We start from the raw sequence: 23,241 nt of genomic DNA, 5'->3' as shown, positions 1-23,241 counted from the left end.
GCTACATCTGTACTTAGCGTTAAGTGCAGAACTGCACTTAACGTTAGTTCATACTAACGTTGTTCCCTCTAATTTTACAAAGGCTGTGTGTGGCAAAAGATTTTGGCTGTGCAAATTTGGAAGGAAATTAAAATTTTTGTGCGTCACTTATATATAACTGGAAAATGACATTCAGCATTTGTGTTAACTTTACTTCAAAATTATATTAAACATTAAACATTCAAAACACAGCACACAATGTAGTTAATGGGTGAAACACACATTAATTCAGTCCACAACTGCAAAAAGGGACCACTGCTGCTTTGTGTGCTCTGTTGTAATGTCTGTGCGCACACTCCTCGAGTTGTGTGCGCGCTCATATGCGTGCGCACAGTTTAGAGGGAAAACTGTGGGATGTGCCCCATTATGTTTAGTTAATTTAAAAACATGTAATCTATGGTGCTTTGCAGACCACAAAACATCTGCCACAAAAGATAATCAGCCAGATCTAGGTACAGCAAAAAAATGGATTGGGACAGCGCTGTGCAAAATAGTATATATTTATTAAAAAACAATTTCAATTTAAACAGTGGCCAACAACACAGACAAGACAAACATACATAAAAATTGAGCTTTCACTCAGATTGGTTATTTGCCCCCATTGGGAAGATAGTATGCATGCAAGTCCATCCAACCAATTAGTATAACTTGTAAGTCCCCCACCTATGTGCACATATTAGTGGTAACGGGTTTACTTGGTTATAAGCTTACAAGCCTTTTAGGTGAACTTTTAGGGAGTCCGGCAATCACTATCTGGTGGGTACCCCGACCGCTGATGCAGTCCGTATTGTGCAGTCTTATCCGAGTTTCTACCTCACCAGTAGGAGTCCTGCGTGTCTGTCAGCCCAGTCACGATCCCCAGTGTCCTCTGCGCGTTTCTCCGCCTGTACAACGCTCAGCGGCTTCCTCAGGAGGTATGAACAGGTAGGTACAGTTCCTTCCAATCTACATCCTAATTTGGGGCAATCATGCCCAAAACGTGTAACCCATCTGTAGATTATAACCTAGAACTCTCTATGGCCCAATGAAATTTGGGAGTACAGTATCATTCTGAAGTATTTGTTTTACTACTTTTGGCATCTACAATTATTATATTTACATCTACTTGCATCAAATATGCCATAGGGGTCCAATTAGGCATGGCAGCCTGAGTCTGGCATCAACACAGTATCAGCAGAGCCATTATTTTATACAGTTGTGAAATTGATTCCTTTTGCATACATAGGTTTTTTTTTTAGTTCTATGGCATAATATTTTCTTTACTGATCTATTAGTATTACGGAGCTGCTATTTGAAGTTTTAAGTTGTCCTGTGATGAAACAGCATCGGGCCCCGTCAGAGGCCTGTCCCCTCTGGGCTACAGATTGTTTTTGCAGTTTTGTCTCCTGACTCCAAACAAAGCATTGTATTGTTTGTTATTCATCTGCTTCTGCATATCAGTAACTGTTGTTAGGTGGAATCTTTACCCAAGTGCATGTTAACTGAATTATTAATAGATGAAAGTAACCAAGCGTGAAGGTTCTCCACAAGTCTGTCTGCTATAGTTAAGCTTTGCAAGTTGCTCAGGAATGCAGCTAAATCATCTAGAGCTGTCAGAACATGAACCCTTTATAAGTCGCCATTGACATTTCACCTGCAGTTTACTGTACCATTTATATCTACAGTATATTATAATATTTCTAGAAAGATTATCTGGACCATTATTAAGCTGGACTAATAAAAAGTCACTGGGTTATCAATTATCCACAGGTAGGGGTGGATTGGGATGGAAACCAGCCCAGGGAATTGATGACTAATAAAGGTGGAGCCTGTTGAGGGGTGTGGTCTGTCAAAGGAGGCAGTCTCCTCCTTATAGGGCCTGATTCTGAGTTGCGCACAGTCACAGTTGAGGCCTTCTGTACATGTGTTGCTGCAGTTGAGTCTACAACTTTATACTAATGACACTACAATGCCCTTCCCGGGATTGGCATCCCTAGTTTTGTCAGGCGTGTCCTGTACCCACCCCCACACCGGCCTACCCACACATTTACTTACATTAGCAGGTGGGCGGGTAGTGGGTTCGGAGGTGCATAGTGCCTCCGGTCATGTGCAGCTCCTCCTTAGCAGGCAGCAGCCGGAAAAGAGGCAGGTGGGCGGGCAGAGGAGAAGGGGCGGGGGAAAAGGGGCAGGTGGGTGGGCGGAGGAGAGTGGAAGGGGTGGGCACAGAAGTTGCTGCAGCAGAATGGGCGGTGTGGCCTGCGCAGTGTGACCTCTTACTGTAACTCTACGCAGGCCGCACGCCGGAGTTGGGATTCGGGAACAGCCGGCCAGCATCTGAACGGGCGCTAAGACGCTGCCTGCCATTAGACTGCGCATGCACTTTTTGGGGCCAAATCCCGGGATCCCGCCGATCCCGGGATTGGCCACCCTAGCTCCTACCTGTCATTTTTCAAACCAAGCCTTTAACTTCACAGTTATGAGCTGATTGGCCTGTGATAAAAACTGCCCCTCATTGTCTAATGATGCTGCATTCATGCTTTGTGCATTGTAGACACTACCATTGGTCGCACTATTGAAACTTTCACCAGCCTTATCTTAGGTGCAGATCATACGAATATGGCCTCCAATGTGATTCAGCATTTCTGTAAGCAACCACTACTAGTAACATGCCTGACTATTGGCCACTAAAGCAAAATAACAAATACATTGGGGAGGGTGGTACTGTATCCAGGAGGCTGACACAGCCATGTTTTTGTTCCAACCAGCCAGATCTAAAGATAAATCTGCGTGTGTATGGCCACCTTAACACCTGTAGTACAGATTACCGCAGCCACCTGCAACCTCGTCTCTCCCTCTAGCAGTGGCCAGCAACCTCCCTCTCTCCCCCCTCCCCAGCAGCGGCTCTCTATTCCCTGCAGTAGCCTGCAATCCCACTCTCACCTTTGCAATACAAATTACTGCAGCCATCTTCAACCCCTGTCTATCCAGCCAGCATGAGCTCTCTCCTACCTGCAGCTTTCGGCAACCCCACTCTCACCCTCGCAGTATAGATAACAGCAGCCGCCAGCAACCCTCTCTCTCCTTAGTAGCGGCCAGCAGCTACCCCCCATTAGCAGCTCTCCCCCTGCAGCAGCTGGCAATCCTCACCTGCCTCATAATGTATACAGTCAGGGCCAGATTAACAATAAGGCGGATGGAGCTGCAGATCCAGGCCTCCACATAAAAATAGGCCCATCATCTTGACAACATCATCATGATCAACAGTTTGTCACATGGTTAACCATAAATCAAAATAATTAAAATTATAATTCTATTTACACCAGGGTTGCCGACTTTAAGATTCTCCTCTCCGGGAGAAGCCCGGAGAGGAGAGTTTCAGCAGCCGCTCAGGGGGCGGGGCTTACGAGTGACGTCACTAAGCCCCACCCATGCTGGTAAAGCAGGGAATTCACGGATCTCCGTGGAGGGGGCGGGGCTAAATGACGCGATTGTGCCGTTTTAGCTCCGCCCCCTCCTCTGAGACCCGAGGATTGTGGCATTTAAATGCCGCGATCCGGGGGACAGCGGGGGTCCCCCCTGAATCCGGGAGGGTTGCCCACCCTTCCGGGGGGCCGGGAGGGGGTCCCGATTTTCGGGAGACTCCCGGAAATTCCGGGAGGGTCGGCAACCCTGATTTACACATTTATGCCATTTTTGTACTTTTATATATTTTGGAGAGGCATTGCGGTGTACAGATGTAGCGCCCCTCGTTCAGGCAGGGGCTGGCGAAACTATCGCCAGCCCCCAGCTCCCACCAGGGGGTGCGCACGCACAAGATGCACGCGCGCCCTGTGGCGACGGAGCTCGTCCCGTTCCGACACTTCTCCCCCCACCCCACCCTAACCCTGCCCGTCTCCCTGAAGCGAAGATGGGCAGGGTCTCCTCCACTTCTCATAATAGGCATTTGAACATTTTTTCTGCTTCAGGCCCATTAAGCCCTTAATCCGGCCCTGTATATGTAATTATTCAATGTTTATTAATAAAGGTATTCCTTAAAAATTGTAATAACTAGTTTGTTCAACATAAGATGTCACTGTCATATATAATATGAAGCTATCATATAGGTTTGCACAGAATATTTTACCCACTTGATTTAATGTAACCGTCCGTAACAGCGTTTGCATGGTGGCTGGTAGCATACAGTAGAAAGGGTTCTAACCTTACCCAGGAAAAATAATGACCTTCATATTGTATCTGTTAAATTTCTGCTCTAATAAATTTCTAGGAACAGTAGCATAGTCACCTGTCCTTTAAAAACTTGACAGTTGAATTTGAGTTTTTGCTATGTGAAGGGTAAAAGTAATATCGCATTACTGACATGTCATAGTGCTGGTGATGAAAAAGGGGCTTATGCTGGCCAATATATCAGCCGTCATTTGCGATTTTAATATAATTTCTAGATACCTTCTGGTGCGATTTTTCTGAAAAAATAGGTACAGGAACTCCAGGTCTGGGGGTGGATCAATTAAATATAAAAATAAAGAGAGAGAGTTGGATATATTGTATTTAGAGACAAATGCTCTCACAGGTGACTTTAAAATAAAACTTATATTATGCAAAGTACACTTTGGCCCAGAACAGGGTCAGGAACCCAGTTCCTGATGATGTCATATTTAATTAACCCCTTCCTGACGCAGCCAGTTTTTGCCTTCCTGACAGAGCCATTTTTTTCAAATCTGACATGTATCACTTAAGTGGGTATAACTTTTTTTGCTTTTACTTATCCCAGTGATTTTGAGATTGTTTTCCCGTGACACATTGTACTTTAAATTAGTGGTGAAATTTGGTCGATACAGTTTTTTTTTTTTTTGGGGAAAAATACCAAAGTGTCGTGAAAAAATGGAACATTTTGCTATTTGCAAAATGTTCCATTTTCTGCTTGTGAGACAAATAATCATATCACTCAAAATAGTTAATAACTAACAAAGACCATATCTATTCTTTATTTTTAAATCATTATTTAAACCGCCTTAATTTTTTTTTGGACGCTAGGGGGCAGCAGAGTCTAAATTTTACACTACATGCATTTCAACGCTACTTTTATTCACTTTTTAACAGCCAATAGCAGCGATCGCCCAAGACGGGAGGCATCGTTGCCCCCCCTGGGCAATGAGGGAGGATGTCTTCTGTCAGGGACAGCAGACATTGTCCCTCTGCCACCTCGTCTCGAGACAGGGTGTCAATTTAAAGTCATGACGTATATATACGTCATGTGTCGGGAAGTACTTCCCGGCCATGACGTATATATACGTCAAATGTCGGGAAGGTGTTAAAGGTTAAGGAACTGAGTTCCTGCTGATTCCTGCTGAAACATAGCACTGCCTGTATGTGTGTGATAAGTGGCAGGATCAGGTTGAGATTATATATATATATATATATATTTTATATATATATATATATATATATATATATATATATATATATATATATATAAAGACCAAAAAGACACACTCTCCAGACTGTTTGATGCAAAATAAAAAGCTGTGTATTTGTATTCACATAAACATCAAATGTAAAAAGAAGGGTACTCAACGTTAGCGTTTCAGTCCATAAAGGACCTTCCTCAGGAGTTAGACAACAAGGGCATCCATTTGGGGTGAAGCACAGCGTGGACCACACAGCAGGTTCCTACCACGCTGTAGGAACCTGCTGTGTGGTCCACGCTGTGCTTCACCCCAAATGGATGCCCTTGTTGTCTAACTCCTGAGGAAGGTCCTTTATGGACTGAAACGCTAACGTTGAGTACCCTTCTTTTTACATTTGATGTTTATGTGAATACAAATACACAGCTTTTTATTTTGCATCAAACAGTCTGGAGAGTGTGTCTTTTTGGTCTTTATATACATGGACTTTGTTTCTTGTAAGGAAAGTTCTGGACGTCACCCCAGCGGTTGAATATTTTTTGTATGGAGTGCGATCTTATTGCATATATATATATATATATATATATCGTCCATACAATTAAAGCTTATTTTCCTCAGCAAAAAAATCTCTATACAAGCGCAACCTATTTGCCCAATAAGAGCAATCTATTTGTGCTCTGGGAGACAGTTGTATTAATTATTGAGCTGCAAATGGTGGTGATAAGAAATTATGAGGGAGAACGGGTATCAGTGCATGTTATGTGCACTGATACCGCTTCTCCCCCATGTATGAAGCAGCCGGGGTATCCATATCGGTGCTGCTATCTAAATGATAGACTATTGGCTACGCCAGTAGCGGGCTGTCCCTGCTGTTGGCTCTGGGGTGCGCTGAGGATCTCGCGTGAGTAGCTCTCGAGTGTAACCTGATGCGCTATCTCCAGGAGGGGACATCGCCAGAGGGGGGAGTTTGCACTCCCCCACTTCGGCAGACGATGTTAATACATCTTGTCGATGTCCTTTCCTGCTTCGCCTCATTAAAGAGGCGAAGCAGAAAGTATTCTAGCGTTGCGCTATGCACCGCTAAAAAATACATGTGCCCCAATGTGTATTAAAAATGCTCAGGCAGAACAACTTCGGAAAACTCATGGCAATGTGCTACTGGCTTTTTGAGTTGTTTTTCGGATGTGACAGTCATCCTCTCTGTCTGATGGCCACTGTACATATGGTTAGGTCTATTTCCTAGTGTGAGAAATGACCTGTCACATGACAGGGCAGAACAGGGGGAGGAGCAAGGTCCAAAAAAAGGGAGTCTAAATGGACCCTTGTGGGAAGATATTCTAGTTATCACTCATTATTAATCTTAAATGGTTCTCCAGCCAATCAACTCCTGTTATTTTTCAAAACACTTGACAGGAGCTTATTGGTTGAAGCACCATCTAAGATTAGCAATGATCAATGATTTCTATGTATTTATATTTAGAGAGGTGAATATGCATTTCGGTAGAATAGTTCACTATCTGCATCAGTGATTAGGTGGCTCAGGTTTAGCATTGTGCTGCTGCCTATACTGCTCACCCTTCATTACTGCTGGGCAAGTTTTATGTGAGGTTGCATCAATCAGGGCAGGTGACCTGGGTGCCAGAACCAAGGGGGATGCAACCTATTGCCCCCAATTACATTGCAGGAATCAGGATGTTTCATAAGAGTGGTGAAAGGGAAAGAAAAGGAAAAGCAGCCCTTGGGGGGTGTAGCCACACACCTTATATGACATGGCCAAAAATATTGGGAGGTATGATCGAAAATCTCTCCAGATACCATGGAGCACCAAAAGGTATTTATAAACTCGATTCAAATAAACACTATGCTCATGGGAAAACAAAATGGCCGCTATATTATAGAGCGGACAGTCTAAGGATGTATTGTCGATCTATCAGTAGCTCTCATGATTCTAGCATGGTGGCATTCTGGGCAATGGGAAACCCCAGCATTTGCATATATGGAGGCTGTAATGAAATGGTACAGGAGATAAAGGGAAAGAAACAGTGCAGAAAGATATGTTTGAACATCTGGGGCAAAAACTTTTGCCCACCACTATGTGACATTCCTTAATAAATTGTAATAATTCTATATGTTCAATATGAGGCTATTTTTCAAATGTACTGTGTGTGCATTGTCAGGTATCTAGAAGACGTAAATTGAAAGCTACAGTATATGAGTTATTTCCTAGAATAGCTTCCAACACTTTTCACAAATGTGTCAAATAAAATATGTCACATCATGGAATTTTGATTGAAAGTGATGTGTGGCTGACATTTCGTTGGGAACGTGCCATTCCTTTGCGCACACATTGGGAAATACAAAGTTTGGGCATAACTTTTGAAGATAAATGCTTTGCAGCTTTTGTTATTTATTTCCTGCACTATGTAAGGATGTGTCTGTTCCAGGGAAGCAAATCCATTCTCTCTCTCTGACAGCTGACATCTTTGTAAGCAGAATGGACCTGACAGTGTTCCAAATTCCCATCTACCGTGCACGAGTAATGTAAAAACTGACATTTGTTGGCTATGGTGGTAGCTTTATGTTTCCTAATTGGATATATACTGTACTTGTACAGCTTTACAGTTAGCAGATTATAAAAAAATATATATTTTTGTCATTTGAGCCAAAACTATAGACAAATAATTTACTATTAAACTGGACCGCTACCTTATGATGGAACTTGTGGGTTGGGTGTCTAGGTGCAGGGCTGCCAACAGGGGAGTCTAGGGGTACTGGAGTCCCGGGCCCTTCTAGTCCCAGGTGCTCATATGGCAGCATTGTGGTTAGTACCGCGCTGCCAGAGATGCGGACTGTGGAAAGCAGCATTAGCAAATTATGACTGTAGCAGCGGCACTAGTTGCCTGCCAATAGGAGCTTCCTGATTGGCAGCCAATTAGGAGCCTGGGCTTTCATAGGGCAGCCAATCAGGAGCCTTATTCATAATGCTGGTGGCTCTGTCAGCGTCTCTGGCAGGAAGGTGGAGGAGCCAATAGTGACCACCGTCTCTGCTATGGGGGCCCTGCCCATTTGGTCAGTCCCGGGCCCCACAATTTGTGATGGCAGCCCTGGCTAGGTGCAACAAATATAAGTTAGGCCCCCCTCCTCTACCCTAACTCAAGTTCCCAATATGCATCAGGGCAGAGATTGACAGGGAGACCCAGAGGGTGACAGGGGGAGGCAGAAGGTGAAAGGGAAAAACAATGAGTAACTGGAATAGGGTGACAGCAGCAGCAGTAGGCCCCTTAGTATTTAGTGGCCCCAGTGCACTAAACCTGCTTCACCAATGGTAGTTCCGTATCTGCTGGTGCCTACTCTCAGTGTATGCTGCCATTATGTTGGATCCAATATAAATCATTTAAATGTCATTGTTTGCCTTGAGGCCAATGCAGAGTTGGTTACCAGGGCTCTGTGTATAGAAAGCCACAGGGAGGAGGAGGAGGAGTGAGATCGCAGAAGGGGTTGGGGATGTCAGACACACACCAGCCTGTCTAAATGGCTGTTCATTGCCTCTTTACATCAACAGACAATGCCCAAACCTGTCTACAAAGCTGACAGCCAAATTAATTTCATTCTGGACTGGACCACCAACTGGTGGCACCCCTGCACATAAGAGTTCATTTAGGTTCGATTTGATTTTGTCTAACTGCACTTTAGATGTACTTTAATTTTAAGGGGCAAACATATGCTGCGATCTGTGCTCCGTGATGAGCGACGGACTTAAGCATGATCACTCAGCACATGACGCTGTGTACCCGTGATGCACCCCGCGATGCTGTGTGCTGAGCAGTCATGCTGAGCGGGGCTTTGCCTATTGTTTATAGGCAAAGCCCCGTGATATAGCATAAAAGGCAGTGCAAGCACTGGCTTTCCCTGCGAGCAATAACGTCACGCAGGACTGTGCATCGCCATCACCACAAGGCATACACACTGAGCGATCAGTGCTCCATTTGATGGCTGATGGCTGCCTAGGCGCTGTGCAGCCTGGTGGGTATATGTTCTCTGTGTGCCAGTATACTGTTCCCGGTCTATATTGTCACCTACCTGGCTGCTGAAGCGACCAGTGGCTGCCTAGGCGCTGTGCAGCTCGGTGGGTATGTGTTCCCTGTCTGATACTGTACTGTCCCTGCTTATACTGCTACCTACCTACCTGGCTGCTGCAGCAACCAGTGGTGGCGCTGATAGCTGCCTAGGCACTGTGCTGCTCGGCTGGTATGTGCTTCCTGTGTGATAAACTGTGCTATACCTGCTTATATTGTCACCTACCTGGCTGCTGCAACGACCAGTGGCGCTGCTGATGGCTGCCTAGGCACTGTGCTGCTCGGCGGGTATGTGGTCCCCGCATGTAATGTCTCAATGTAATGTATGTAATTGCCTCCCCCCCCTTTATTCCTGCTTGATGCTGCACTGTAATCCACAAAAAATCCTAGTTTGTGCACACATGGCCAATAAAGTTGATTCTATTCTATTTCTAATAGATCTAGTCATTTTACTTCGAAATGGGACTGAAATCGCCCAGTGTGTATGCCCCTTTAGACTCTCTTGCTACTGTATTTTGCTCTAGTCCAAAACCATTTTACAGGTGAAGGTCAAGATATGCTTGCCCGCACAGTCTATTTTTTTCTATTTAATGCTGATTAAATGAGAGGGGGGGTGGGGTGCATCGGCATCAAATGTAGCTGAATACTGTGAGATTCAGACTTAAGGCACATACACACTGGGTGACTTTGAGCTGAAAGCTGCTCAAAACAGCAAGTTTGAGTGGCTTTCTACTCAAAGCGGCCCAGTGTGTATGCCCCGTCAATGAGCCATGAGTGCTGCTGCATACTCCCACATCATTGCCAGGAAAACTGTTCACCTGCTGTTATTACCAGCAGATGAGCGGCTTTGAGGACGGCTTTGCAAAGTGCTGCGCTATACAAAGCCGTCCTACCCCCACTGACGGCGCCGGGCAGGGGGGAAAGTCGCTCAGTGTGTATGCACTCATCATGCACCATCGCTGTCCATACACACTGGGCATAGTCACCCAGTATGTATGGACCTTAACTTTCTATTTGATTTTGACTATATAGTTAAAACCGGTACCAATATTTGCACTGTGTGTACACAGCTTTCCTCACATTTTTCGATGACATTTTCAAAGGTCAGTATTGAAACTTTTTCAAAGCTCTTATAAAGAAAACCTAAAGTAATGATCCCTTCCATATTAAACCTTTTTTTAAATCTCTGTATATTTTCATAAGAAGTGGAATACAAGAAACCTTCCTAATTTTCATAAAAATTATATCCACAGTGCATTAGTCAAATTCATACAGGATCTACATATCGGAAGTGATTTCCTTGTTTTGACCCAGGTGCTGTATAATAAAAAGGCTGCATCTGCATTTCATGCACTTACACACCATCAGTAATGAAGGGTCATGCATGCAGATGATCACCATCATGCAGATTGCCTTCCATATATGGCGATGATTAAATCAGTGCATGCTGAGTGCACATGCTGGGGTGGCAGACAACCTTCATTAAACTCCTGTATAGTGAAGAAAATCATTTTTTAATACTGTAAATTACAAATACCACCATGGAAAATATCTGAGACTTGAAAACATTGTTGTCAATTTTGAAATAAATTATACCTTTGTTTTTAACTTAACTGTCAGAAAGGTAATTATGGTTCGGTGAAATGTTTATATTCTAGTAAAATCACAAGAAAAAATATATTTCACTTATAAAAAATAGTTAACGCTGGAGAAATCTGATATATGAATTATCACAGTCACCTATATATCTCATGGGATCAGTGTCTAAACTGTATTTATCCAGTAGTAGAAAGTCTATCATTCCTCTGCTAGATAATGCCATCTATTTGCGGAGGTACTGAAAATGTTTCCAGCTTTGCTGAATCCCTGCTGGGTTAAAGAGCTCACAACCGGCATGCACAATTCACTGCTAATTATACCATCAAGCAGAGATCTAAGACATGTTAGTGCCCTTTGCAAGAAAGAAAATTGGTGTCCCATATTCAAAATAAAAACAGTGTGCACCGAAGGCACATGCCAAAAATATAAGGATGTGGCTTTGTGTGGAAGGGGCATTGCTACAGAATAGTACCAATTCACATTACAACACACAGTAGTACCCCTTATACACGTTATGCCAGGTAGAGCCCTGTATAGACATTATGCCTGGTAAATAAAGCCCCTACAGTGAGTGAGAGATTAGTGGTTGTCACCCGCACTGCCTCCCTCCTCCTCCTCCTCACCATTATCCGTACTACCAGCAGTCTGCACCCGCCTCCTATACCTGGAATTCCTGCTGGAGAAGATAAGGGGAGGCAGACCACACAGATTTGGACCACACAGACTGGTCAGCCACCACCAATCGCGCAGGATGCAGACAGTGTGTCTGCAAAACAAATGCGTGTGTATAAAGAGGCCTATACACCAGCAGTGTATGGGGGCAATCCCCTGACTGTCTCGTTGAGGGATCAGGGACATTAAGCATGTTTTACAAAAAAAAAAATTGGACTTTTTAACATGCTTAATATCCCTGATCCCCCGATGGATTGACAATTATCATTGCCCACTAATCGGTGCATCCAGTCAACAGGATGGCAGTGCCGGTGGGTCAGGGGATTGAGTCCACAGGTTTATGGGCCCCTTAAGGCACCGTCTGAACCACCCTAATTACAGCCCTTTCATCAAGTCACCAAACCAACCACTTTAGAAAGCAATTGGTCAGAATCCAGTAGGCTGATCTACTATTCAAGGAATGTGGGAGAAATCACTGTAATGTGTTGCTCTACCAGATCAAGTTCATCTATAAAGCTAGACCTCCCTCCCCTAAGTTGGAATACTGCAGACTGCCACTTTATTTTCTCGCTGGGCAATATAAGTGCCTGTAAAGGGGTGTGATTGGTTCATAAATAAATTCTTTGAAGATATGTACGAAATATTAACATGCTGATTATCAGAAATTTCATATACAAAATAAATCACCCAGTATATTAAGATGCAATGTCCTAAAAATATAGCAGTTGTTGTTTTGCTCATCTTTTTTATGTTACACATACAGTACAATACAGATTCTTCCATTATTATGAATCGCTCTGCTGCGTTTTTCCCCAAGTGAGACCTCTATAATGGAGAAATCATGGCAAAATATTTTAGCAAGTTGAACATATTATTTGAAAGCTGTCGTGTTGGAGATTCTAACTCACAAGAGGACAAAAACCAGCACAAGACAGAGCAGAACATAAAATGACAATCTCAGATTCTAAAATAAATATGACATGTTTGGCTTCTCCAACAAGCCTGCAAATTTTACAAATACTGTACTTCCGCTAAGATATACAGTATATTTTTGGACATACATAGACCCTTAGGATATTTGTTTCGAGATCATTTTTTTTTAATGTTCCTTTTCGGAAAAACATTAGAAAGAAATTGTGTAATTACATTTTTTTTTTTTCATGGTCATTTTTAGCTGGATGTTAAAATATATTATATATATTTTTTCTCGCATAGACACAGGCTGATTCAGAGGTGGAGGCTATAGAACAGCCACTTCATCCGAAGACTCAGCATCAGACCAATGGCATGAGCATCGAACATCTGAGTTACCCTTTGGTGACTCAGGATGTCTGGTGAAATCACATTTGCAGGGCCAGTGGAGCTGCCATTTTCTTTGATATGTCCATAAAACAAAGATGACACCCCCCCCCCATTTTTTTTCAAACACTGCCCATCACCGCCCCTAAACACCAGCTGTTTCAGTGTTAAACAAATTGTATTTGCATAGGGAGTAGGGCTAAAGTACACCATTAGCATGGAATATGCGCCACCCCCTTCGTAAGGACCTAACATTCACTGTCTTTGGGGGAATTCAATCTGTAGGTCACGGCGGTCGAGGTTGCTCGACTGCTGTGACCCTGTCCCGTTCTCGGTCACCTCGACCGGGAACATGCAGGCGGGATTCAATGTCCCTCCTGCAGTGGGACAAGAAGGGGGCATGGCCGTGAGTTGCGGCCGGGAAGTGACGAGCTGCAGCCGGTAGCTCGTCACTTCCCGGCCGTTATCGGCAGAATGAGCCAGACAGCTTGGGATGTCGGGCTGGTTCTGCCGAGATACCCTGCTCAATGCTGTCGGGGAAGACAGCATTTGAATAGGACCCGGCGGCCATGTACCCCGTGGGGAGATGATCGCCAGTGATTGAATACCCCCCTTAGTCTTCGCATTGTGCCCACTTCACTAGGAAGGGTGCTCACACTACAGGGCTTGCGGGGAATACCCCCAAAAAATGGGATGTCTCTAGCAGGAACTGGGATAGTAGTCAGGTATTGTATAATGCCACATGATTCATTGGATTTATGTGTGTGTGTGTGTGTGTGTGCATGTGTGTACATTTGGCTGTGATACTAGCCAGTGTCTCCACAGCCATACGGGTGCCGGACGGGTTCCCGACAGTCGGGATCCCGACAGTCATTTACCCGACATCGGGATCCCGACTGTCAAAATGCAGACAGCCGGGTGCCTGACGGCCACCCGCTAATTTCCCTCATGGGGGTCCACGACCCCCATAGAGGGAGAATAGAGTAGGTGGCTCGCGTAGTGAGTCACCGTGCCCGCAAGGGGCTTTTTTGCGCTCGCCATGCTGCCTGACTCCGGGCAGTCGGGATCCCAACTGTCGGAGTCCCATACCACACCCAGCCATACTAATGGTGAAGCTCTGTTTATCCATATACAATAGAGTTTTGCAAAATCATGTGGCACAATAAAGGCATTTAAAGCAACCATTCTTTTAACTAAAAAATATGTAGATATATATTTGTCCATATTAGTGACATCTAATTTGATCAACAAATCTTTAAAACCTGGAATGTTAATGCAAGTTGGTTTCATTGGCTTATGTGCACATTAAGGCATCTAGCCGAGGAAATTAAAATATGGTTGTATGTGAAGTAAGTGAGTAAAGCTGGTTGCACACCAAGTGTTTCCCGCGGTTAGTTAACAATATTGGCGGTGCTGCGGGAGAAGGATATAGTCCATAGACACTGACTGATATCATTCACAATATTGCTTAGTGACGTTACCGACCCCCTGCTTCGTACATGCAGTCGAGGATGAGATTGAGCTGCATGTACAGATGACCGGTGGGCCATTAACAATGCGCAGGAGTGCACATTGTAAGCTATAGTGAGCATACACACTGGCCGATGTTCACAATGTATCGTTAACGATATCGGTATTGTGCATATCCTTAATGATATATATAACCCATTGTGTACCGTGCTTAAGACCCCTTTTCCACAAGTAAAAATAACCCAGGATTTTGCGCAGGGACGTGCATCGGCCTGGGTTTTTTGCTAGTGTAAACGCAAATCCCGGGTCGACTGACCCGGGAATCCAACCCAGGTACAGGATACAGGGACAGTGTGAATGAGTAACCAGGGTCAAAGCGAATTGAGTCCCATTCACTGCAGTACAAAAGTCGCCGCTAGGAGATGCTCTCATCTCCCAGTGCCACCCCGGGCCCTCATCCCGGTGTCACCCACCCAGCTTTATGCCAGGTCAGGACGCCACTAGGAAAGGGTTTGCGAGCCGGGACGCACCTGGATACAAAATCCTGGGTGCGACCTGGCTTGTATTGTGGAAAAGAGGTATTAATTAATGGGTAATTAATATGTACAGGATAACTGAAGATGATAGTGAAAGTCCTAAAGTTAATAAGAACAGTTTCAGGACATTAATACCCCTTTCACATCGCACTTTTAAAACGGTATATTGCGTTTTTTTTTTTTTCAATTTTAAAACGTTTAAGGCTGCAATGTGAAAGTGCCAGAGTTGATTTACCGGTTAAAGTTAACTGGTACAGGTCGAGTATCCCGTATCCGAATATCCGTTATCCGAATTATTCCGAAATACGGACATTCCAGAAAGTGAAAAAAAAAATTTTTTTGGGCTAAAAACTCACTGGGGACATTTGTAACAGCATCACTGGGGACATAATATGTAACTGGCACTATATATGTGCAAGACAATGATTGCTTGGCATTCAAATTCAGTGCTGAGATAGTACACACATTTTGTTTCACGTTTTGAAACCTTGTTTTTTGAACAAATAAAATATATTTGTGTGTATTTTATGTGGTAATAAAATATATTTGTGTGTATATTATGTGTTTATACAGCATAAATGCAAGATACTTCAAAATACATCATTGAAATATTAAAATATTCCGAAATACGGAATAATCCGTTATCCAAAATTCTCCTGGTCCCGAGCATTTTGGATAAGGGATACTCAACCTGTATTTCAACACGGTTAAAAAGCAGAGTCCTACACGGTTCAAAGCCGTTTTTTTGGCAGTTTGAACAACTCTATTTCAATGGCTTGAAACGTGTCCCTTGGGGGTTAAACGGGTTGAATGTTTGAATGGTATTAAATGATTTTTAAAACGGTTTTCACCTGCAATGTGAAAGGTCTCAAGGCTCTGACCCGTTTTAAAGTCCCATTTAAGAATACCATGTCATTACCCATTTCTGCAATGTGAAAGCAGTATTAGTAGAAGGCCTGATGGAGATTTTTTACCCATACTCACCTCCTGTATTGTACACATGAAACCGGAGCAGGTGTTCAGCATTCTACCTATTTTATTCATTATTTATAATTAGGCATTTCTCCTAACAGTATTCAATGTAGAGCAAATGTGATGTAATGTCAAGCTCATTTATATTTACTCATTGTCTCATACTGAATAGAAAGTTGACATGTCTGAGTCAGCAAGAAATATCAAGACACAGATTTTACGGTGAGATAAAAATACCAGAGAAACAGGTGTAGATTGGACAGGAATAAAGTGACATTTCAGATCGAACGCAATTCTGGAATTCAGTGCCACCTGATTATCCCGCAGGGCTAGAGCTAAATTCCTGCAAATAATTGTATAAGTATACAGGTAGCACAGTAGTATACATGTTTAATTTGATGTCTATGCAATAAATTCCAAATGCAATTTGACCTTGTGTGAATTCATCCCTAAATATATAAGTATGTTTTCTGTGTATTAAATGTTATTTTATTGGGAACAAGGGACTGTCTGCAACTTGTAGGCACTGCCTATATTTATTGGGTGTGCTATTTTCTATACCATTATAGCATTAGGCATATTTGGATGGACACCATAAACTCTAATTAAACAAATACTGTATGTGTAACTAAAGACGGATTACTAGCAAACATTCTTATCCTACAGCTTACAACAGCAGCAACACACTGTGGGTCAGTGCACACCAGCACGGATAAGAAAGACCCTGTGTGATCATTGTTCTGCTGTCTTCTCCTGTCAGGGGTTCCCACAATTGGGGATAATGAGAGTTGTCGGCAAAGACTCATACCTAAGCAGCTACATCAAATCACATTGATTACAGCAAATGGCTGTCTTTGTAAATAAATTCTTTAGTGGCACTCCTGGCAGAATCTGAATAATCTAGGAGATTAGGATTTATGACTGAAAACGGAGCCTCATGCAGTATGCGGGACTGCAGGCAGCTATGAGATTACTCTGAGGAAAGTTGGAGGTGTTTAGCAGAAATGTACCATTAAGCATTTTACACCTGAAATAAATTGCAATCCTGCATCGACATTCCCTACATTTACCCTTCTTAATGAAAGAAAAATGGGAGGGGGTGCACAAACTTTAAGTGAGAGAACATTTCAAAGAGCAGTATTGTTACATTAGTAATTGTGTCCTTTTCCCCGCACTTCTGTTTCTTTCAGAAAATGAAGAAGTCAAGGAGACGACACTGCGAGAGCTTAAAATGCTTCGCACTTTGAAGCAAGAAAATATAGTTGAGCTGAAAGAAGCATTTAGGAGAAGAGGAAAATTATACCTTGTCTTTGAATATGTCGAGAAGGTAGGTGGAAGGAAAAGTAATCCAAAATCTAGTTCAAGCACCTGTATCTTGCATGTTGTCTGTTTGTGAAAAATGTCCCCCATACATATACAGAGCTGAATTGGGGGGGGGGGGGGGGGGGGGTGCCTGTCAGGGAGAATCAGGGAGAATGGTATCTCTTAGGGGCCCTCAGTCAAGCTCTGCACAAAATGTATTGTTAGAGACAGAATTGTCTTCATCTCTGCATGGGCCAGGACACAGCACAATGGAATCAGGGCTGCTGCTCCTCACAGGGAGCTCTGTGGCAGCAGCAGAGGGAGCCAGTGTGCATGTGGAGCCCCAGCAGCTCCAGACTCCGAATCTCCTCCTGTCCTCTCCTCCTCTCTCTCTTGGTTAATGCTATGGGCCTTAGTCTAGTTCACTCTTAGAGGCAAATTTCTTCTCAGATGGACAAAACCATGTGCACTGCAGGGGGGCAGATGTAAAAGGTGCAGATAGAATTAGAATTTGTTTCTGTGCAGGGTAAATACTGACTGCCTTATTTTTACACTGCAATATAGATCTCACTTTGAAGAAAAACCCCACCCAAATCTAACTCTCTCTGCACATGTCACATCTGCCCCACCTGCAGTGCACATGGTTTTGTCCATTTGAGAAGGAATTTGCCTCTAAGAGTGAACTAGAATAAGGCCCATAGTGTGCACAGCCAGGGGGCAGCCGGTACTGTGCAAGCACTTCACTGTGTAGCGAATTACTCACACTTTAGCATTGTGGACACAACATTTTATTGAGGTCGGGGCTATTGGCTGGACATTCTAAAAATGCAATGTTATTTTCCTGGAACCACTTCTTGCATTGCACATGACCATACCTCCCAACTTCTCTGGATACGGAAATTTGGGGGCATGGCCTAATTAAAGGGGCCTCTGTGAGCCTCTAGCCATGCCCCTAGCTCCCTGGCTGTGGGAATAGACGTTTATTCACCGCTGCTTAGCAGCCGACAGGGGGGACTCCCAACAGCCCCCCCCCCCCCTTGCCACGGGACACTGCCGGCCGCGGGAGGGATGCAGGAATGTCCCCGAAAAACCGGGACATTCCCACGGTTTTCGGGACTGTTGGGAGGTATGCATGACAAGGCGCGGAGACCTGCTGAATTATGAAAGTCTTATTATCACAGAAGAGGTTACGTGCTATTAATTTCAACTCCAATGCATCACTCATGTATTTTCTGCTATTTAAAGTGACATTCACACAAATGCGACTCACACCTATTGCTGTCCTACATCCCACAGCATAACACAAACTGTATGCTTCACAGTATGTGTTGTGCACTCACATAACAAATCCTCTCCAATTCTTCTGTGGGCATATTTCATTCCATCATTGCCAAATATTGATATTCTGGTTTTGTAACTGCAGATGTCCCCACGAATGCTGTTTTGGAAACCAGGACAGGCCCTTGAGCCTGGTGCTGGTTTTAAAAATCCAGGGGACCCCTATTTTGTTTGCCCCATGATTCTTTTAAACTGGGACCTGTTCTTTGAGCACGGGACTGGAGGGGGGGGGGGGGGGGGGGGGGGACTGGAGGGGGGGGGGCCCCACGCCATATTTTTTCTTCATTTTTTTAAACAAAAACCGCATGTTACCATGTCTCCAAAATCGCACGTGTCCACTAATTCGCACATTTTCATGACTAAAAAACGCACCATATCGCACTTTTCACCTGCAATTTGCATTCCATTAAATAGTTGATTTTTTTCAAAATACCCGATTTTGGAAAATGCGATAATGTGCGATTTCAGAACCTTGCTAAAAATCGCATCCCATTAAATCCAAACTTTTGAAGTCTGCATGGAACAGTCCTGGCACTGATGTTTACACCACATTCACGTAAATCATTTTGATTTTCCAAAGAACAATGGGGCAGATATATTAAGCGTTAACAAGAGATAAATGCAAGTGTGATAAAGAGAGATAAACGTCCAGCCAATCAGCTCCTTACTGACTTTTTCAAACACAGCCTGTAACATGGCAGTTAGGAGGTGATTGGCTGGATGTTTATCTCTCTTTATTACCCATGCATTTATCTCTTGTTAAAGCTTATACATCTACCCCAATGACTCCTATTGGTGAGTTTTGAGTTGAAGAAATCTCCCTATCTTTATTTAACTATAACTTTTTATTTAATAAAGATAATTTATCGAAGTACATTGCATTATAATATGTATTCATTATCTTTCCAGTAAAATATATATCTATATAATGTATACAGTGTATATATATATATATATATATACACACCGTCATAGGTATTATAAATAATGCATTTAAAGGCAAAAAAAACACATAATTAATCCCTTAAAACATAAATTTTTCAAAAGGTTTGCACAATTTTGGCCACTATTGTAGATACAGCACACCAAATCAAATTTTTAAAGGTTTCAGGATGACACAAAAAGGATAATATACCTAGGTATAAATCAGGTGCTGCCGTGGGGTGTATTGTGAAGCATCTACTAGTATGTGGTAGTCAGTCCCATAAATACATAAAAATACACTAAAAACAAAATAGTGGCGCTAACCAATAATGAAGTCAACCAATAGGAAATATTGGCAGTATTTAATAAAATAAAAATAAAAAATAAACCAGGATGACCTAGAATTACCACAGCACTTGTCTTATTAGCTGTCACAGTCATTCTGACAATGTTCGACACCCTTAGGAAACAGATGCAACCTACAATATCAGACTTAGGACCTGATTCAGACTCGCATATATTAGCTGCCTAGCGAGCAAGTAAACGCCACCTGAGCAAACAGCCGACCCCAGTTTTTTCCCCAGTTGCAAATAAAAGTAATCTCTGCTGGAGATGGCTGAAAATGGGGAAAGTGCTGACGTCATGTGATGTTAGCCACCCACCCCGAGCAGGCGAACGTCCAGGATTATCATGATGACACCTTAAATGCTAGGCACTAACCTGCTGCCACCCACTGTCCACCCCCTGCCAATGCAAATGCCTCGGGGAGTGGGATAATCTCCGAAAGCGTTGGCACCGGGGTTCTGCACATACATATTTATGCGCACATGTGTATGCGCAGACCCGCACCATCGGAAACAATTCTGGATTTGTCTCCGGCCAAGCAAACCTGAATCAGGCCCTTATCCCGGCCATACACGGTGCGCTCTGGGCTGCTGATGAAATGCGCACTCTCGCGCACATCACATCTTACAGTCCAAAAACTGTGCTGCAATCCAGTTTGAAATACACCAAGCGCATCGCACCGTTTATGGACGGCCTTAATACTTCCTAATACTGTAGGACAAGTCACTCACATCATACCGCTTTCTATCTATTCCTGTAGGAATTGTTTTTAGCGATTTGTGTGTGATATTTACTATTGCTTTTTTGCAATTTGTAACATTTATTTATTAAAACAAATAAAAAAATATATATTTTGCTCTTGTGACGGGTAAAATTTGTGTAATTTTATTGGCAGCGTCCTGTCTCTTCAATTTAGTGACATATGGCAGTATTGTGCTTCAGGAGGTGAAGAAGTCTTGGTTGGATATCAGTGCAGCAGCCTTTCTCCCCCCAACACACATTAATCAACATGACTTGTGTCCTAGATACTGGGAAACCCTGTGGCCATCAACCCTTTACACAGTGTCCTGATTGGTGGCTACTGCAGTCATATGTAAATGAGAAGACTCTATATGCACATAAGGGTATCAGAAAATGGAAATTAAATATGCAGTTTTAAAGGGATTTTTTTTATTATTATTATTTTCCATTTACTTTTATCAAATGCAAACAAGAAAGCGTTTATAACACTGGTCACTTATCAGGGTGATTTTCCACTTTGTAAGGAGTATGCATTAACGTAAATATGTCGGCATTAATAAGGTTGACACCTGAATGTTGGATATTATGATCTTGCCATGGTAAAATTGTTGATATCTGCAAAATGTCAACACACCTAAAATGTTGACAATACACATATTTTGGTCAGCATTAGAGGTAAAATTGTTTGTCCACATTGTCACTACTGTATGTGAACATTTCATCAGTTTGGACATGCTTCATGTCATCCTTCTGCTTGTTGACATGCTAATGAACATGTTAACATGTTGCCATTATGTTGGTCACGTAATGACTGTCAACATACTGATCAGGGCGGATCCAGAAAAAAATAACGGGGGGCGGGAACCATGGCAGCCAAAATGAGGGAAGAGTTATTTTGCGTGTGTTGGAAAAGCGGGAGTGGCCTTACAATAGGGGGCAAGTCAGAAGCAGTAGCTGACGCAAGAGGATGGATGTCAGTGGGGGGGGGGGGGGGCAGTGGGTGACGTAGAGGATGCAGAGGAGAGGCAGCAAGTGACGCCAAGTAGAGGATGACACAGAGAGGCAGACATTGAAAGGTAGATAAAGTGAGGGGGGACACTATGGGCCTTATTTTGGTTCATTCTTTCTGACAAAATCCTTCTTAGATGGACAAAACCATGTGCACTGCAGGGGGGGCAGATGTAACAGAGTAATTTTGTTTCTGTGCAGGGAAAATACTGACTGCTTTATTTTTACACTGCAATATAGATCTCACTTTGAAGTAAAACCCCACCCAAATCTAATTCTCTCTGCACAAGTAACACCTGCCCCCCCTGCAGTGCACATGGTTTTGCCCATCTAAGAAGGAGTTTGTCAGAAAGAATGAACCAAAATAAGGCCCTATGACTGGACTCACTGAGTGAGTTCTTACCGTTGGACAGTAAGTAGGTAGAAGTGGGCTAGGGGAGACCGGTGGGCTGGTTGGGGAGGACATGGAGACAATGGGCTAGCACTAGCAGGTTGGGAGATACTGGGAAGGTGAGGGGGTAAGTAATGGTTGGGATGCTGAGCTATAGAAGGGGCTGACCATGTGAGCACTGATCAACTATCAATCAGACCCCAAATCCTATTATCTGATACATTTAGCAAGAAGATGCAGCCGCTGAGTTTATGTTCTTCTGTGGTGCCTGGAATTAATTGCTACATAGCTGGCAAAGCATCTGTTTGTAGCAGTGTTTATAGCCTGAAAATGCCAAATAATGATGCATGGCACTTTGTGCAGGGTAAGGTGATTATGATACTTGCTTACACAATGAGGGTCATTCTGATCTATTCGGACGGGGCCGAATTTGGACCCGTTCCAATGGTTGATGGACTGCACATGCACATGGTCTTTTGTGCGCATGTGCAAGGACTTTGTGCGAATGGGTGTGGTGAATTATAATGTTGCTGGCCCATTCACACTGAGTGGTGGGGGGAGGGTGCTGCAGATGGGGGGGTGTCGCCAATGGAAATGTCCAGCATTTCATGGGCAGCCCATAAAAACACTGGGCGTACCCATGGGATTGCAGGCGGGAAGTGGTGTGCCGGGGCGGACAGCTGACGGCCGACGGCCACCCACCCTGTCTTCGGCCGAAAGCCCGCAAATATAAGTCAGTCTCCTAAACCTCTCTCATTGCCATTGCTCTCCATCTGTAATAAAACAAACATTAAATACTGTACTTTCAATATAAACTATAATAAGGGTGGACAAAATGTTACTATTGAAGGTTTTGATCACAAAGTTAATACAACTATGATAAATGATCACTATGTCAAATCAAGCATGAAAAGGAACCCTATGTTCCAGCAGCACGCCAAGAATAGCACATCCGGCACTTTGGGGCAGTGGCCTCCTAAGAACACCTGTTGCTTGCCCATGCGGCTAGGAATGCAGATTTAATCCTCTAACAGTATATTGGAAATGCAAACGTACAAAATAATTGGATAGAAATCGCTTATCTGTAAAGAGCATTTGGTTAAGAGCTTTAGGTTTGGAAACTGTCCTCTTCAATTTGTCCAAATCTC

At 43.5% G+C, this 23,241-nt stretch overlaps 1 protein-coding gene across 9 annotated transcripts in view; it reads left to right on the top strand.

Moving 5' to 3' along the window:
* CDKL5 (cyclin dependent kinase like 5) overlaps window positions 1–23,241 on the top strand; it is a 325,745-nt gene that overhangs the window by 192,028 nt on the left and 110,476 nt on the right. For all 9 annotated transcript variants that reach the window (XM_083172507.1, XM_083172502.1, XM_083172506.1 and 6 more), the window contains one exon: window positions 17,235–17,371. In XM_083172507.1, coding sequence (XP_083028633.1) covers window positions 17,235–17,371 — 137 coding nt within the window. The remainder of the gene's footprint in view (window positions 1–17,234; window positions 17,372–23,241) is intronic.

This window comes from Crinia signifera, chromosome 2, assembly GCF_055691185.1.
Source record: "Crinia signifera chromosome 2, ASM5569118v1, whole genome shotgun sequence".
NCBI lineage: Eukaryota > Metazoa > Chordata > Amphibia > Anura > Myobatrachidae > Crinia > Crinia signifera.
The sequence above is the reverse complement of the archived record's forward strand: the minus strand, read 5'-3'. Positions and strand labels throughout refer to the sequence as shown.